General features: G+C 38.5%; 1 protein-coding gene across 1 annotated transcript; it reads left to right on the top strand.

Moving 5' to 3' along the window:
- Positions 1-1,303: 1,303 nt before the first annotated feature.
- Positions 1,304-2,091, top strand: LOC110330117 (keratin-associated protein 13-1-like). The gene has a single exon (XM_021210072.1). It carries the CDS (start codon positions 1,353-1,355, stop codon positions 1,884-1,886), a length of 534 nt encoding a protein of 177 aa, XP_021065731.1. The 5' UTR covers positions 1,304-1,352; the 3' UTR covers positions 1,887-2,091.
- Positions 2,092-18,248: the final 16,157 nt, after the last annotated feature.

Below are 18,248 nucleotides of genomic sequence, written 5' to 3'. Positions count from 1 at the left end.
AAAATGTCAGTCTCAGAGGGAGAAGAATGCAGACTAAGCAAATAAGAAGCCTGAGTCCCCATTACTCTGACTGTGCATTTCCCAGTCATTTTCAGCCTGTGGCTAGAAAATCAACTGTTCTTGAAATGCATAAAAATCACTGAGGCAGAGATTCTCCCTACTGAATACCATTCAGTGCCAGTATTACCAGGAAAGGTAAATAAAGGTTTATCAGATTTTACATGTGCAGCTTAATAGATAACTTTTAAAGACAAATGGGAGCTGAATTTGCAGTGTTTGAAGATTGGCTCTGCTTAAGGAAGCCACAGTTAAGGATGAACTCTTCTGCCAGGCTGAGATGTAAAGCAAGAGTAGTCTAAGGTCTTCAGTCACGTGGTTAGTCAGACTTTGCCTCTATATACGTGGCTCTAAGACCTGAAGTTAGGATTTAAAAACAAACAAACAAAACAAAAAAAAAAAAACAAAACAGCAAATCAAATCTCTAAAATTGAATTTTAAGTATACATAAATGATCTCATTCAAGAATATTTTCTTCTACCAAAACAATAAAATAAAATAAATTTATTCTCTCTCTCTCTCTCTCTCTCTCTCTCTCTCTCTCTCTCTCTCTCTCTCACACACACACACACACACACACACACACACCACACATACCCACCCACACAGAGAGAGACAGAGTGAGAGAGGGAGAGGGAGAGAAAATCTGTAACAACAGTTTTCTTTAAAGCTACCCTGTAAGGGTGATACGTATTGTTTCTTAAGTGAACGTGGTATAAGAACGCTCTGTCCTCAAGAAAATCATTAACAGAAACTCCCCAGTTGATATTCTTAATAATTAGTCCAACATGTACGGGGAGGCTTGTCTATTAACAACTCATTTTAAAAAATTAAGGTGTAGTATTTGAACATTTCATTACAGTGTGCTTGTGAAGAACAAAAGGGACAAATGATTTTGCCATAGTAACCATTGAGTACTTTTAGTGTCAAGGAAATGAAGGCTGAGTTTATGTAATCATCGTAAGGGGCAGAATCTCAGCAAATGTATGGATTAAAAAAAAAAAAGAAGAAGACGACGACACTGGAAATACGATAAACTGTAATAGTGAACTTCAAACCTCAGCAAACTCCAGGGCCAAGAAGCTATGACTATCTTCTTACTGTGTGAATGTGTGAAAAATTAGACTTAATAACCAAGGGAAGTGTTTTCATGTGAAGGGTGAGGAGGTGAATAGTCACTAGAATGTGGACACACCCAGTGGAAGAGCATATATAACTTGTCACCTGTCTGGACCATCTCACTCAAACTCACATTGTCCCATCGACACCTAGCTGATCGTACCTCTCCTTTCAACATGACCTACAGCTGCTGTTCTAGAAGCTTCTCCTCTTATGGAGGTCAACTGTGCTACCCCTCCTCCTGTGGCTCTTCCTTCCCACGCCAACTGACCCACAGAACTAACTTCTGCTCCCCCAGAAACTGCCATCTGGGTTCCTCTTTCGGTCATGGCTGCCACCAGAACTGTTTCCAGCCCATCAGATGCCAGACTTCCCATGTGGTGCACAGCTCCTGCCAGCGTCCCTGCTACCGTCCAAGTGTGTCCAGCTTCCGCAGTCCTTGTAGGATCACATATGCTGGCTCTCTTGGTTTTGGGTCCAGAAGCTGCCATTCCCAGGGCTATGGGTCAAGGAGCTTCTACACTTCAGGCTGTGGCTCTAGCTGCTGTGGCTCTAGCTGCTTTAGACCTGTGAGTTACAGAGTCTGTGGCTGTCCTTCTTTTGGTTATGGATCTAGATTCTGTCACCCAACCTATGTGACTTCTAGAAACTTCCAGTCTTCTTGTCACAGACCCACCTGTGGATCAACCAAGTGGAGATCGAGTTGCTGAAATTCCTGATTAGAAATGAATTGTCTGAGTTAACCTGGTGCTACTATCATAGGGTTTGAAGACAAGGTCCACTCAACTAAGAAATGACAGAATAACCAAAGTATAAATTCAAATGTCTTTCAAAATGAACAATTACCTATTCATAAATTCTTGGAGTGAGTATGGGAGTTGAGTTATATTTGACCTAATAAAATTATTAATTCTTCCATCTAATGTGGTCTCTTAATTCTTTGTTGACTCTCAATGTTTGATTTGTGATTTATCTTGGAGACTAGGTACTTTTAGACTACCTTCCCTAGGAAATCAATTTAGTGAAGACATTGTATCAGAGTTGGTGCATGGAGCACATTTGGTACATGGAGGTATGTGAGCATTCCACTGGCTATGAGCTGATGGGTGAGGGGCTACAGAAAGTTTCAGTAGTATCATTGAAAATATGTCGACAAAAGATTCAGCCAACTCATATTTTCTTTCCTTTTATTAATAATAGATTCTTTTCTCCTTTTTTCCATCCTCCTACCTCAAACCTACTACTCCCTTTTCTGGTAGATCTGCTCCCTATCCATCACTTCAGAAGGAAGCAGGATCCCAAGAGACAACATCCAAGCAGGACAAAACAAGATATAATAAAACAAGGCAAAAGCATTCCCTGCTGTGGAAGGGAGAGTGGAAGACTGTAGGAGTCAGAGGGCATGGAGGACACCAGGAGAAATGGCCAGCCCATATTTTCAGTGAGAGAACATTATGCTGATGATTGTAGTTGACTTTTAGCTTACACGTTCTACACAACATTGAGTTAGAACTCCCCAAGACACTATGAAATATGAACTAGAGGGTGAAACCAAAGAAACAAAAACAAAACCCAACTACATTAAATTAAAACAAAACATGATGTGCTGACATAATAAGAGAAAATATTGAATTTAGAGCAGTAGAGATAATAATGTTTATCTTTAAATATATGAGAAAAATGAGTTTGCTGGGGTGCAAGAGACAGAGATAGACAAAGACAAGAATGACATAGTGGTGAAGCTGACTATAGAGGGAGGCATTCGCTGTCTTAGAGCAGAGAAATCAATGCAGAGGTCCCTCAATATCTGTGGAAGAAGGAATTTCAGGAAACTCCATAGGTATCAAAATACATGGATGATGATATTGCTTGAATAAAATGACATTGTGTTTTCATTCAAAGACACATACATGCATATTCTCATTACATTTAAACCCTGTATGTGCTATTCATAAAATCCAATGAAATAATATTATTGTGTGTTTAGAAATTTAAACAGAAAACTATATATATATATATATATATATATATATATATATATATATACTTGACAGCGATGTAGGTTTACATATTTTAAATCCATGCTTGTAAGATCCCATGAATATGGGACTCACAGATACGTTCGTTACATTAAGAAATTATAAGTACACAACAGAATCATTATTATTTAAGTTCTTTTGGGGTTATTGAGTCCCTGAGAGGACAAATGAATGGTTCACTCTATTTCCAATTAAGAAGTAATATTACACTACTTTAAATAATCTAAATCTTAAAAGCTGCCTATATCTCTCTGGGAGCCACTTTGTCACAGCAATGAGGATAAAAATAAAATATTGTAGCACACTCGTGGCATATGAATAGCACACTCTACATCCTTTTAACTTTAGGCAAGTTTTTTTTTTTTTTGCGGCTAAGCATGATGGGAAAATGAAGTTGCAAGGTTCCCATGCCATCCTTAGTAAAGGCACTGAAAGGCAGGAATGGTGATTCTTGTCCTATTATGGAACTTGTCATTTGTTTTTCTTCCCTAATTTATTTCTTTAACCTCTTCTACATGGATCCTAGAACAGAAGGAAATTTTTCTCTAATAGTAAGACAATAACAGGATAGGAAGAGAGAAGAGGAGAAGGAAGGCCATATTGGCAGGAGCCTTTACTTCCCCTGGTCCCTTAACTCACTGTTTATATGTTTGGGTTCTACAGGCCAAGAAACCTTTCCTTTCTTTTAAAATAATAAAAATTAAGTAAAATTTGCCATCTGCAGAGAGTTATGCTTAATGAAATATACCATCAGATGCAGGTACTCATGTTCTGAAAATGTGCATTTCCAATTTATCCAACTAAAACAACAACAAAAGTGATCTACAGAGTGTAAATGATAGCCATCAGCAGTGAATATAGCACAAAGCTTTCTCGTTAAATAATGTACAATGAGAATAATACAGAACAAAAAGCCATTTTGGAAAAGAGACTCAAATGGGTCATGTTAGATCATCGATGAGAAAGTCCTAGAAATTTCCAGTGTTCATCAAGAAAGACATCAAGGATAAATCTAATAACTATCACAAACATTGCTCAAAACTAGTAATATCAAGAAAGAAGAAAGACAGGAGAATTGGAGCTGGTATGAATGAATCTAGAGATGGATGAGAGCTCCAACAACAGATATCAGAGGAAGTTAGAGAGGGACAAACCCATTCTTTAAAAGTGTATATCCATCTAAACTGATAAACCTAGAAGAAATTAGTAAATTTCTAGAAATTACTCACCCACCAGAGTTAAACACAGGTGCAATTAATAATTTTAATGAGCCTTAATCAGAAAAGAAATTAAGGCAGTAATTTTTTTGTTTGTTTGTTTTTAATTCACCTACTATAAAAGCACAGATTTGGACACAACAAAAGTTTGCTAGACCTTTAAAGAAGAACTAAAACCAACCTTTCAAAAGTAATCATATAATTGTTGAAAGAACACCTCCAAATTTCTTCTATAAAGCTAATATTACTCTATTATCCCAACCAGATTAAGACATAACAAAAAAGAAAACTATTGTGATAATTTGTACATGCTTGGCCCAGGGAGTGGCACTATTAGGAGGTGTGGCCTGGCTGGAGTCGGTGAGGTACTGTAAGCGTGGGCTTAAGACCCTCTCCGTAGCTGCCTGAAGGTCAGTCTTCCTAACAGCCTTCTGATGAAGATGTAGAATTCTCAGCTCTGCCTGTATCATGCCTGCCTAGATGCTGCCCTGCTTCCACCTTGATGATGATGGACTGAACCTGTAAGCCAGCCCCAATTAAATGTTGTCCTGTATAAAACTTGCCTTGGTCATGGTGTCTGTTCACAGCAGTAAAGCCCTAACTAAGACAACTATATACCCTTCCTTATCCCTAATAAACACAAATGCAAAAATCCTCAAAAAATGCTGGCAAATGGAATGGTTCAAAATCTATCAATTTATGAAGAGTAATACAATATAAAAAATAGACTCAAATATACAAATTATGTGATCATTTCAACTGGTATAGAAAAGGTCACTGACAAAATCCAACATTACTCTATGATAAAAGTTCTAGTAAGAATAGGGTGGAAATAACATAGCTCAATATGATAACAATGTATATGACAAATCTATAGTCAACATCATCTTAAATGGAAAAAATTTCAACACCTCTCCCATTAATTAAATCTAGGATGAAGACAACACTATCTACTGTGAGGACTTATGCAGTAAGTATAATTACCTAAAATTTTAGATATACAATAAGATAATAGAAGGAAAGAAAAGGGTTACAACTCCTACAGATAATCTAAAAATAGTGAGTTTCTGCATGGTAGTGTAATGGTGTTGTAAAAGAATAAGATGAAATAAAACAGAGTAGCCAACGAATGCCTGCCTTAGCCATACAGCATTTAAGCGTTTTCAGGCAGGGTTTCTCTACATAGCTCCAGCACACTAGAAGATTGCCTACACTGCAGAGAGCGATCGTGCAACATCACAGGTTGCTCTGGGGATTGAGCTCAGGACCTTGACCTTGCAAGGTGAATTGCCACGGAGCCATATGCACAGACTCTGATTACATAAAGCGCAGTGAGAAGATTGGCGTGTTGGGGTTGGTCTGGTGCTGCTGTGTATGCAAATGCTAAATTTTGTACCCCTGGGTCTGGTTGCCCCAAGAGTTAATTCTGCTCTACCGTTTTTGTTGTGCAAGCCTTGCTCCCCGAATTAATTGGTTAATAAAAGGCTAAAGCCTGTGAGTGGGCAGTAGAGAAAGGTAGACAGGACTTCCTGGAAGGAAGAAAGGAATTCTGGAAAGAAGAAAGAAGAATGCCTTTCTACAGGAGACATGGCAGGAGAGCAAGTCATGACTATGGGCCTGGGAGGTACAGCTAGCCATGTGACTGGGTGGAAGTAGATAGGTTAACATAGATGAGCTAGTTGAGAGTCTGCCCAGCTAAGACTTATGTTTCAAAATATTAAAAGGTCTCAGTGTGGTTATTTGGGGAACTACCTGTTTTAGAAATAATTAATACATTAATTAATTAAGGATATAAAATTATTTACATATAATGCAAATAATTAAATATAATTAATTGAGAATATTAATTTAAATACTTTTACATTTGGATTTCAGGATATCAGACAAAAGAGTGATACTTTGTGTCCTCCAATCGCTGCCTAATAACTACCTAGTGACTCTGTTTACAGTCATTTACCCTCTACTGTGCAGTGTTTTCCCTCATTTATTTTTCTTTCAGTGCTCCTTTTTGTAAATCAACCCCTGCCTTCCATTCTCATCACCTCTCACTTCTCTCTTATTTCTTCACATCCTGCATCCTCTCCGTCTGCTCTAGACTGCTATTAGTTCGGCAGCTGGTGGGATGATGGTGACAGGAATCTAATGGCTACATCACCCAGGAAGAGATGTTTTCAAACCCATTTAAGTCATCTGCTCTTACCCTGACACTAATTCTCAAGCTTTGTGAGAGCTCTTTGTTCCGAACTCAGCTCCTCACATATGTTTTGACTTTTAACTTAGCCCCAGGTCCTTTTGTGAACAATGCTAGCTAGATTTTTAGCCAAACAATCTTTTTTTTTTTTTTTTTTTTTTTTTTTTTTTTTTTGTCTTCACGGATTTCTTTCATGTCTAGAGAGAAGAACTCTTTTCCTCCGTGTGTCTGGGTGTGGTAAGCATTTACTGTGCAATGAGCACAATGACTTAGAAGGAAGGGAATTGTGTGGGTTTCACGGGGCAGGATNTCTAGAGAGAAGAACACATTTCCTCCGTGTGTCTGGGTGTGGTAAGCATTTACTGTGCAATGAGCACAATGACTTAGAAGGAAGGGAATTGTGTGGGTTTCACGGGGCAGGATGTTACACGTTCTTTTTTGTTAAACTGTAAAATCTGGACAGCCAGATGTAACAAGGTGTGATTTCCCAACCCAACAGACAGATCTGTGAAATGTCTGCCAAGTTTTGACTTCTACTTTCACTGTCAAAAGCTTTCACTTTAAGAGCTGCACCTGGCACAACTGCTGCAGGAAGCAGGGTTGGGGGAGGGGTGGGGTGCAGTAGCCGTGGGGCTGGGTGGCCAACTGTTCTCCAAGGGTCACAGCCCCAGTGGTGAAACAGTGGGTGCTACTTTCGAATTGTTCTCTCTCACTTTCCCTTTCTTGCCTGGGATTGTGAATTCTGAAGCAAAGCCAATTAAGATTTTTATCTGTTATAGTTTCTCTTTAGATTTACAGAACCCACCACATCTGGTGGCCTTCAGATAATATCAGCACAGAATTATTAGTTCTGCTCACTAACTAACACAAAGACTATCTTTTTTTTTTTTTTCCTGTGAGGTTTTACTTTTTAAAGTCAGAATGTTTTAAAATTACAGAAGCTTTAGAATATTCACTAGAAGGAAGCAGATGTGTCCTAGATGTTGAAGATCCTACTCAGAATCTCTATTTTATGGCCAGAGTCTCATACCACTGTCTTTGCCTCACTACAATAGCCCACAGTAAAAATAGTGGCCCCTCCATTTTCTCAAGAAGGCAGCTCATAGTTAAATTCAGATAGCTCCCTGCCAGTTATCAGCTCACCTCCTGATGATTGGCTTTTGTGTGGTGAGCAGGCAGGACCAGGGCGCACACCACTAACTTTCTTCCTGTGAACTCCTAAGATCTACCAGCTTCCCACAGCCCCAGAGGAGAGCAAGAAGCCCTTGACATCCTGCTTTGGGGGGACACTTTCAATCCATAAAGGACTCTTGCAATTTTCCCTGTATTGATTCTGCTTTTACAACCTCGCTTATTTTCTTCTGAAAATTATTTGGAGGCTTGCCAGCCATCCTGTTATATTTTGATTACGAGCCAAATTGCCACACAGATTATTAGATTTCAGAGCAAAAGCAAAATGTCTGCGAAGGTAAGTTCTCTCTGCACAGTTAGCCATTCTCAAATAGTGATATTTTCTTTTCCTTCATCAAATGAACTTTTTGAAGACATTACATATGCTAATATACGCGAGTGCCTGTTTAGAAACGAAAGATATCCTTATCTGTTTATCTCCTAATAAACTAAAATTTGTCTTAAGTTTTAATAAATTTTCATTTGAAGGTAAATCTTTTCCAGGATTATATAAAGTAGGTTATTTTATGCAAGCAGAAAAAAATGTAATAGGCTATTTGGGGGGAGTTTAATCCAGTTTTTTGAAGCATGATAGTTACAATTATTATATAATTATATGTAACAGTCAAAGAATACAATGTAATATATTCAGAGTATATTGAGAAAATGAGTACTTAGGGTGACCCCCAAGTTTCATTTTCATAGTTTAATTCAACTATGGACTGGAAATGCATGGGAAAAATTGCCTGTAAACTAAAAATGTACAGGATAGTCTCATCATTATTAATCTCAATAATACAGTATAAAAAGTAATTCTGTTGCAAAGAGAACTTTCTGTGATTAGGGCAAGGACTATTCCCACCAATCACCCAGTAGCAAATGGTCAGCCCTTTATAACAAACACATGAGTAACATTATAAAGACCCAGTTTGAATATATACGCATATATGAATATAGATTTACCTATATACATATACATACACAGGTATGCATGTAATAACAATTAACACATGTATGCATTTGAAAGAGCAATCATGGATACATGGAAAAGTTTGGAGGGATGAAAGGGAAAATGATATGTTATGAACTCAAATGTTGTGGATGGGTCTGATACTGTTCTTGTGAACCAATCCCCTAATGAATAAAGGAGCCAATCACTGGGTGAGTAGGAGAGACTTCCAGATTGGACAGAGGAAGAAAGGAAGCAGGAGAGAGTTAGGATAGTGGGAGGTCAAGATGTACGGGGTGTCTCCTGATTTCAATGGCAGATTCGTCAGGATTCGTCACCGGAGGATTTAGATTTAATAAGGCTTACAAGATTAGGATTTTTTGTTGTTGCACAGAATGATTGAGTTATCATTGTTTCTGAATTAAGTTTGTGTTGTGTCTCCTTTCACACGGCTCTTTTAAGAGAGAAAGGTACGGCTGCAAAGCATGAGTTTGCCTAAAGTGCACCACAAAGACCTCGGGGGATTTGAAGCATGGTATCGGCACGGTAGCGGCCCACCAGTGGGAACTTAGCAAGCTGAGCTGGGTGGGGATGTTTCAGGAGCTCCAGGCCAGAGAGTCTCCATGAAATAAAACAGGTTGGCCATTGGCCGCCAGTGCATGTCTGGCTAGGTCACCAAGGCAGAGAGTTGCCAGCACTAGCACGGGACCGTGCCAGTTTTTTTTTTAGTATTTCCTGCTACACTTAAAAGAAGTAATAACTAACTTTGCAGCAATGGCATTGTTTTCAATATTTTAATAATTGCAAGATGATTTAAAGCATAAATGCTATTGGGTCAGGGATACATGCAAACGCTGTGATATTTTATATGAGGACTTTGTTACATGGATGTGGGATACTGTCAGTGTCCCAGAACTGTTCCCCATGGATACAGAAGCACAAACTGTGTGAAATAATCTTCACAGGTAAACTAATTAAGAACCCCATCATCTCACAGCTTCCACTAAAATCGTATTTATTTGTATATTGCCGTGATGATGCATCAGTTCTTCTGCTTATGACAGACTTGAAGTGTAGCCGAGCCATGGTCCCTACTGCTCTATGCTCAGCTTTAGGTCATCAAATGCGCCTGCCCTGAAATTGCCCGTTTAGACAGAGGGGCCAGCAGCCTGACCCCTTCTCCAAGCACTGTTACCCACTAATCTATTCCACATGTATGCGTTCTCTGTGACTCAGATTCTGCATAAGACCCTGGCATACATGTCTTTGTGTCTATGACTGACTTGCCGTATTATTCTGCTCCTGAGCAACCATTCAGATTTCATGCTCTTGTGTTGTTACAGCTCTGGCTCGTGACTTAAGGGGAAGGGGGCCTTATTCTACACAGATATGACATTTTGCTTTGATTCTTAGTTATCAAATGCCATGGGGAGAGTTAATCTCTGTAAAATGATTCTCGTTGCATTTTGTCTTTTGTGTGTTTCCTTTTTGAGTGTGATGTTAAGGATTGAACACGGAGCCTCATGTACAGTAGGTAAGCACTCAGCCAACTAACTCTAGTCCCTCTCTCAAAGTTCACAACTGACATTAAACAATATTTCACAATAGTAAACATGAAAAATGCATAGCTTAATTTTTTGATCTGTAACTAGTATAGAATGGCAATTTGTATACCTCAAAAATTCTTTTATTTCAATTCTGAGTGTAATGCTATTTAGCAGTAGAGCCTTTGAAGGAAATTAAGGTGAGTGAGATGAGAGAGGTGGTTAAAGTTGAACCTACAAGATGGGATTAGTGCCCTTGGGAGAAGGGGAGAGGACTAGAGCTCTTTTTCTGCCATTCAAAATGACAGCATGAAGATACACACTGGCAAATCAGGCAGCAGTCCCTCACAGAAACCAAATTAACCCTGACCTTGGTATTGACATTCTTGTCTTCAAATATTTGAGACATAATTGCCTGGTATTCGGTCCACTCAGTATGAAAATGACTTGGATAGTTCCGTTTTCAAATTGTTCTACTGACAAGTTGACCAGGAATGGAGCAGTTCTCCAGGAAGACCATGGCAGCAACGACACTAACCTACCCATAGAATAAATGGCATGCACTCATGTATGTGTGAACACACGCAGAAGCATGTGTGTTTAGACTTTAAAAACACAATGAGTTCTGAATTTCAGGGAATATTGTTGTATCAATGTCAGCTCTCTAGTTTGACATTGTGGAGGTTAGAAAATATGTAAACAGTGGAGAAAACCAGGTGCAGAGTTGAGATAAACTCCATATGCTAATTCCTGAAACTATATAATGCAATAATTCCAAAATAAAATTTTAAAGAGAGGTAATGCTAGGTTGAAAATATAAGCTGGTGTACTATAATGCTTGTAGGGGGCATTTCTGGAGACTAAATTCCTTTGGTTATGATGAGAGGACACAGTTCCCACGGATTTACAGCATCTTTAACTCCCAAGGTTAGGTTTAGAGGAAGTCCTCATTACTTTCTTCCATGTTTGCCACGTATTACAGACTATGTAGATTCTCCTATAATACTTGCTTTATGATAGAATTGTTAAAACAGCTTGCACCAGTTCCACACAACTAATCCTACTTTCTAGCATTAATTACTTAGAAATATTACACAGTATTAGGTGTACATTCCAACTTAAATTCCTAATAATTGATTAGCCAAGTTCATCCGGTCTAGTTTTCTCCTCTCTAAAGAAATTTTTAAAAGTATGGGCTAGTCTTTTGTGAATTTCCTGAAAAAAAAAAAACAGAAAAGATTACATTTTTTGTTTTTCTCTTCTTTTCAGACAATGAAGTTGAAACATTTAATACTAATTTTCCTGGCCTCTTAGAGCCAGATAATATTGTAATTTTTAGTTAAAATCAATATTTAATCAGATTCCATATTCAAAATCACGAGTAATTCTCATTTCAGAGAAATTCAGCAAAGGGAGAGAAATCTCAATTTGTCTCTACACAATTCTCTTTTTGGTACTTTATCAGCAAAATAGTTCTAGTCATGTAATTGACTAGGAAGCTGTTATCACACTGGTGATCATAAAAAGAAGTGACTAATAGCTGACTCTGTGCTTTTAACAGCTCAGTCCTCCTGCTGGGCAAATGACCACGGGGGTTAATGTCTTGACTGTAAAACTGGTTCCAGCGACTTCACTTTCATGCCCTATAGATATTGCAAGGTGAAGAGGTGATCTTGGTTGTTCATAGTCTAAAACGTACAAGCCAAATTTGAAAAAATGCTTTAGCTTCACCAATTTTAGGGTGCTATTCTGTGGTGTATTAGCACACTAGAAAGAGGAGAAGCAGTCAAAACATACTGAATACATCCTTGGGAGCAGCAAATTTATTTTGGAAGAGTGATATGAAAACATTTTTCCTTTTTTTTTAAAGATTTATTTATTTTTTATATGTAAGTACATTGTAACTGTTTTCAGACACTCCAGAAGAGGGCATCTGATCTCATTACAGATGGTTGTGAACCACCAAGTGGTTGCTGGGATTTGAACTCAGGACCTTTGGAAGAGCAGTCAGTGCTCTTAGTGGCTAAGCCATCTCTCCAGCCCCAGATACATTTTCTTAATTAATGGTCAACACAAAGACAGGAATGGTTTATGCAGCAAACCTTCTTTTACTTAACTTAGAGAATAGAATTCTACTCAGTACCTTTTTTCATTTTTAAGTTATTGAAAGGGGAAAAATATACTTAGATTACAAAGTGACCTGGTTTTTCTTTTGCCTTTGTGGCTTAGTACTCATTTGACTATTTCTTTCTCTCTCCCTCTCCCCTCCCCCATGTGTGTACATCTGTCTGTCTGTCTCTTTCTTCCTGCCCCCTCTATGTTTTGTGTGTTTTACAATGGCATGAGAGGTTAGTTTGATCGCATAATCAAACTATAATAGAAATGGCCATTCATGCCATTGTAAAACACACAAAACAGAAGCCCACAGAATACAACATTTAAGGCCATTCCATTATTCAAGATCATCTGACTAGGGACATGTCTGCTCCTGACAGCACCACTATCTTCTTTGTTCAAAGAGGAAATTGAACATCAATGGAGTTGTTCCAGTTGTGGCAAGATAGCCACTCTTGCCTTAATCCTTATACAGCGGTCCAGAAAAAGGACGCACTATGCGGAATAGTTGACTGATAGCTCTGCCAAAGCAGGGTAATCAGTCCTTCGTAATTCTGATTTACTAAGTTCTGTCAGCTGACCCTGGGCCAGAAGGCTGAAGACTGATGCTCCAGTTTGAGGAATGAGGGAGTGTCCAGATTTTTGGCCAGCTCTACAAGTTGGTTAAGTATTGGAAGCTATATTTTGTGCTTCCTATATGTTCAGGTAATATTTAAGTCATTCTCAGAATTCTGACAGGATTGAAGACTAGTTATAGTCTCATAGTCAAACTCAAGATGTTTAGCATTGAGAGAGATGATAAAGATTTGGGAGAATGACTTTTAGATGGTAATGTAAGCTAAAATCAGAACATAATCCAGGTATAGAATTGTAAGCTATTAAGTTAGGATAGATGGTAGAGTGCTTTATCTAAATTGACAAATAGGATGAAATGGGTATTATTTGTATCCTATACTTTACAATTTGCATAATTGTAATGGTTGTGCTCAATTTATATCTTAGAGAAAACAGCCTTTTAATTGGACAAAAAGAGGAAATGTTATGGGTTGCCCTGGTGCTGTTTGTATTTGGATGTTAATTCTGCTTCCTCAGGAAGGGCTGCCCTGAGGAAGAGTGGATCATGTACTCAGGGGATTTCATGTGAACCTTCTCCCCATTCTAATTGGCCAAATAAAAGTTAGAGCCTGTTATTGGTCAGTGGAAGGGAAAAGGTGGGTCTGGAGGTCTTAGAGAGTGGAGGAAGGGAAGGGGAAAGACAGAGGAAGAATAGGTGAAAGGAAGATGGAGCAGAACAACATGGTCTGGAGAAGCCCCAAGTAGCAAGGGATGTCATAGCTGGGGGGAAAAGATTAGTGTAGCGGTAGATCTGCCCAGTCTAGGTGTACAGCTTATCAATATAATGCCTGGGCTGTGTGCTTCTTATTAGGGCTTATGGGAGCTGGAGATTACTGCAACAATTTCCTTCTCATTTTATTGCTAAAGACTTTCTTTAATGCTAAAGACTTTAATGTTGACTATTATATTGATAAAAACTTGTTTCAATTATATATTTTGTTTTATTTCTTCTTTGTTTATGTGGCTTAAGATGTAGTGGTTGGTAGTCGGGCTGAGGAGATAGCTTCATCCATGAAGAGCATTGTGTATTTCCTGAGTGTGACACCCAGTTCTTAGCATCAAGTTAGATGTGATAGAATATGACCCTAATCCCAGGAAGATGGAGACAGGAGCATCCCCAAAACGTGTCCGTTATCTAGCCTATCGTACTAAGTGAGCACCAGGGCCTATTTAGAGACTCTATCACACATGAAAACAAAACAAAATAAGATAAAAACAAGGAAGTAAATTAAGTTCCTGGGGAAGAAACGTTTTGGAAGTTGTCTTCTGGTCTCCATATGTGTCTTCATCCCTGCTACATGAACATGCATACACACACAGACACACACATGTAAATACCTGCATGCACACACACACACACACACACACACACACACACACACACACACACTGCAATATAAATGTGTGGGTGGCAAAGTCACACTTAATCTATTGTTAACAAGAAAAAGAACAGGAGATTCATCAGTTTATCAGCAGCCTGGCCTGGCCTGTGTACGGAAAGTCTGTCTCATAAAACAAAACCAAATCATTTATAGAAGGCTAAATTGAGTCATGGAATATATGCAGACAGATCCAGAATCACTTTCAGATTTTATAAGTTTCCATGAAGAGACTCAATCAAATTGAGCATAGAGCCTTCCACCGGAGCACAGGTTACTTACCAGAAACCGCATTTTTCATTTATCATAATTTCCTAAATTCCATGTGAACCTGCAGCATTGTTAGACTCTGTGCCTAACAAATATTAAAGTTTTATTAACATGAGTAGAGAATGAATACACATTGGCCTGAGCTGGTAAAATCAAGTGGCATTCATATTGTCCACATCCATATGGTCCAAAGGAGTCCTGCCTGTGTTGGGCACATGATGTCCACATGGCTGGGAGTCCTTGATGGTACATAACTGATTTGCTCAAAATCCATCCTTCCTTCAAATACAAACAGCACTGGGTCATTCTCAGTAAATACAATATGATGGTTTGAATATGCTTGTCCCAGGGAGTGGCACTAGTAGGTATAGCCTTGTTGTAGGTGTGACCTTGATGGATAAAATATGTCATTGTGGGCATGGGCTTTATGACCCTCATCCTAGCTCTCCAGAAGCCAGTCTTCTCCTGTTTGCTTTCAAAACATGCCCCATATACCATGCCTGTCTGGTCACTGCCATGTTCCTCCCTTGATGATAATGGACTGAACCTCTGAACCTGTAAGCCACCCCCAATTAAATGTTGCCCTTATAAGAGTTGCCTTGGTCATGGTGTCTTTCACAGCAGTAAAACCCTAACTAAGACACATAGTGTGCTCAAATCCAGCCACAAAAAGTGAAATGAGTGTGGGCCCCTGGTGTATTAATCTCTAACATATATGATATCTGAGTTCCTATGTTGTCCTTAGAAGACAGAATGTTTGGCCATCAGAATGCCATATCCTGGATCTTTAGTTCAGCTTCTCTATTTATTGGAACTTGTGAGATTATGTGCCTTACTTAGATTTACTCTTTTGATGATTTAAACATAAGATGTATTTGCATTTTATTTGCACATAGTCTGTCTGCCTTGAGTGAACATATTAAAATCATCCAAGCATGTGAGTACAAAAAGAAATGTATTTGTAAATCCTCAACTCCAGCCTTATGGCATATGTCTCCTGCATATTATGGAATGTTACAAAAATCCAATTTCTGGAAATGTAAACTGAAGGTAATGATAATACTTATATCACAGGATATGATGAGAAAATATGATGCAACTCAGAGAGTTCCTAAAATATAAATGTTCTCTATAAATGTTAACTGCTGGTAGACTATAAATGTTAATAACTTGGGACCAAACTTGAATGCTATGAATGCCTTGACCTGGTTCTCTAGATCAACCATAGATAAATTATTTTATGCATTTTATGACTAAATATTATTTCTCAAAAATTCAACATTTTAAATATCAATCGAAGCATAGAAAACAACATACCATTCACTCCCAAATGTCACAAAAATGTAAATACGTTTTAATCTTCTTATGTCCTGGATGTAATCTAATTAACCTATCCCTTAGTGCATTTTTATTGTATTTATTTATTTTGTATATTTGTGTACATGAATGTATGTGTGTGCACACATCCACTTTCTGATTGAGACCTCACCTTCCACCATGTGGCTCCCACATGTTGAATTCAGGTCATCAGCCTTGGTAGAAGCTAGTATTATGTTCTGAGCCATTTGATCAGCTTCCTTAATACTTTTTGTCACTTTTTGAAATATTTATAGTGTGTGTGTGTGTGGAGAGAGAGAGAGAGGGGCGGGGGGAGGGAGAGAGAGAGAGAACATGAACATGTTGTTCAGGTGCATACCCACCATCATCCACATGTGTAGGTAAGGCGATGCATTCGTGGAGTGGTTCCCTTCTTTCTACCTTTACATATTCTCCAATATTTGCATGGGAATCCCATCATCTAATATACCTTCTTATTAGCTCATCCATTTGTAAAACTACTTCCCTGTGTTCCCTTTGGATTGTTTGATCTGGGCATCTTATCAGTGTCTGCTTTCCTTACACGGACACACTGGTTACCTATCACTTCAATTTTAGATGCACTGCATACTCCACATGGTATTGGGATGTGACTTTTTATTTGTTCAGTAATTTCCCTGGCACTTGAAAATAATTTGATATTTGCTTTACTGGTTATAAACACAGCCCCTGAGGAGCCATTAAAAATTCACACTCTATAAATTTGATAGCAGATTACATCCTTAAGTATTTGGGCCAGAATTTCCATCTTCTTAGCTGATATAATTTAAGTCCACTTACATGACACATTCCATAATAAACAGACAAAGGGAGTCAGGCAAATTATTTTTCCATAAAACTTGAGATTCCTATGGTGTATCCTAATCATATGGTAATAGCTTCACCTTTAATGCATCATTTATCACACAACTTTAGTTGATAATCAGAGCATGTGCTTTATAATGTGACAAAGCATGTTAGGAATGACAGAAAAGAATTCAACATGGTATAATGATGTAAGCAAAGAAATCCAAGGACTAAGTCTCACCATCTATTATCAGACCTCCCAGTTCCAGTCTAAGCCGTCACTGACAACCAAGGGCAAATACTTTGAGTAAGCAACATTCATCTGCAAAGAGTGGTTGACTAGCTCTGGGATCCAAAGCCTAAGTATCCATATGTATAACTGATTCAGTTGAAGTTAGACAACAACGGGAAGAACAAGCTTTCATGCAAGCTATACACGAAGGCGAAGGCATCGAAGTAGGATGTTGAGAGAATCAAACCCACAGCATGAAAGCACACCCACATCTATGTTGGCATCTAGTGTTCATGTTTCTTCAGCATTTATTGCAGAATAGCCAAACATGGTGACTGTACATAAGAGTTGCTGCATTGGACAATTTACTTCCTCCTCCCTTATGGAGGTCCTGGGGGACTCAGTCTCATCTTCAGACAATTCCCATTTTAGCTTCTTTGTCAACCTTGATCACCTTACTTTTTCCGAGCTTCTCCAAAATTAGTCCCCGGGTAAAGGTTCTCAGACAGTTCATTCTCAGATCATCAGCAACCAGTAATGAACCTTATTTTCCTCAGAGGATGTTCCTACAGTATGAACTCAATGTATACCTATCTCTACACTGCACGTCTAGTGGTTTCAAAACTAGAATTACAATCTCACCTTCTTGCCATGGAACTTTCCAGACTAGAGGCAGGCTAACATTACTGTAGGTTGGCTTCTAAGCCTGGCTTTTTACAAATCATTCTCCAGTTGCCTCCATCAAGCTAATAGGAGCATCTAGCCACTTGTGTGTTCTCCGATACAGCATTATTTTTTCTATTTAATAAACTTCCCTTTTATAGACTTTGAACACAGTTTCCCTTGATACGCTAGTTATTCACTTAGTGGTCGCACATTTGAGTATGACAAGTTGCTATTGGTATAGTTTTGCTTTCTGTTTGTTTCATTTTGTTTTGTTAACTTTATAAAAGCTATCTATAAGTCACAGTAAGGGCTGGATGTCTGCAGAATCAGGAAAAAAAAATCATACAATCTAATACACCATCTGTCTTAGTCAGGGTTTCTATTCGTGCACAAACATCATGACCAAGAAGCAAGTTGGGGAGGAAAGGGTTTATTCAGCTTACATTTCCATACTGCTGTTCATCATTGAAAGAAGTCAGGACTGGAACTCAAACAGGTCAGGGAGCAGGAGCTGATGCAGAA

This window comes from Mus pahari, chromosome 12 (genome assembly GCF_900095145.1).
Source record: "Mus pahari chromosome 12, PAHARI_EIJ_v1.1, whole genome shotgun sequence".
In the NCBI taxonomy this organism is placed as follows: Eukaryota; Metazoa; Chordata; class Mammalia; order Rodentia; family Muridae; genus Mus; species Mus pahari.
This window is presented reverse-complemented; position numbering and strand designations above follow the sequence as displayed.

Bases quoted from the DNA above. Each gene is read 5' to 3' on its own strand.
- LOC110330117 (XM_021210072.1), top strand. From the start codon at position 1,353: ATGACCTACAGCTGCTGTTCTAGAAGCTTCTCCTCTTATGGAGGTCAA.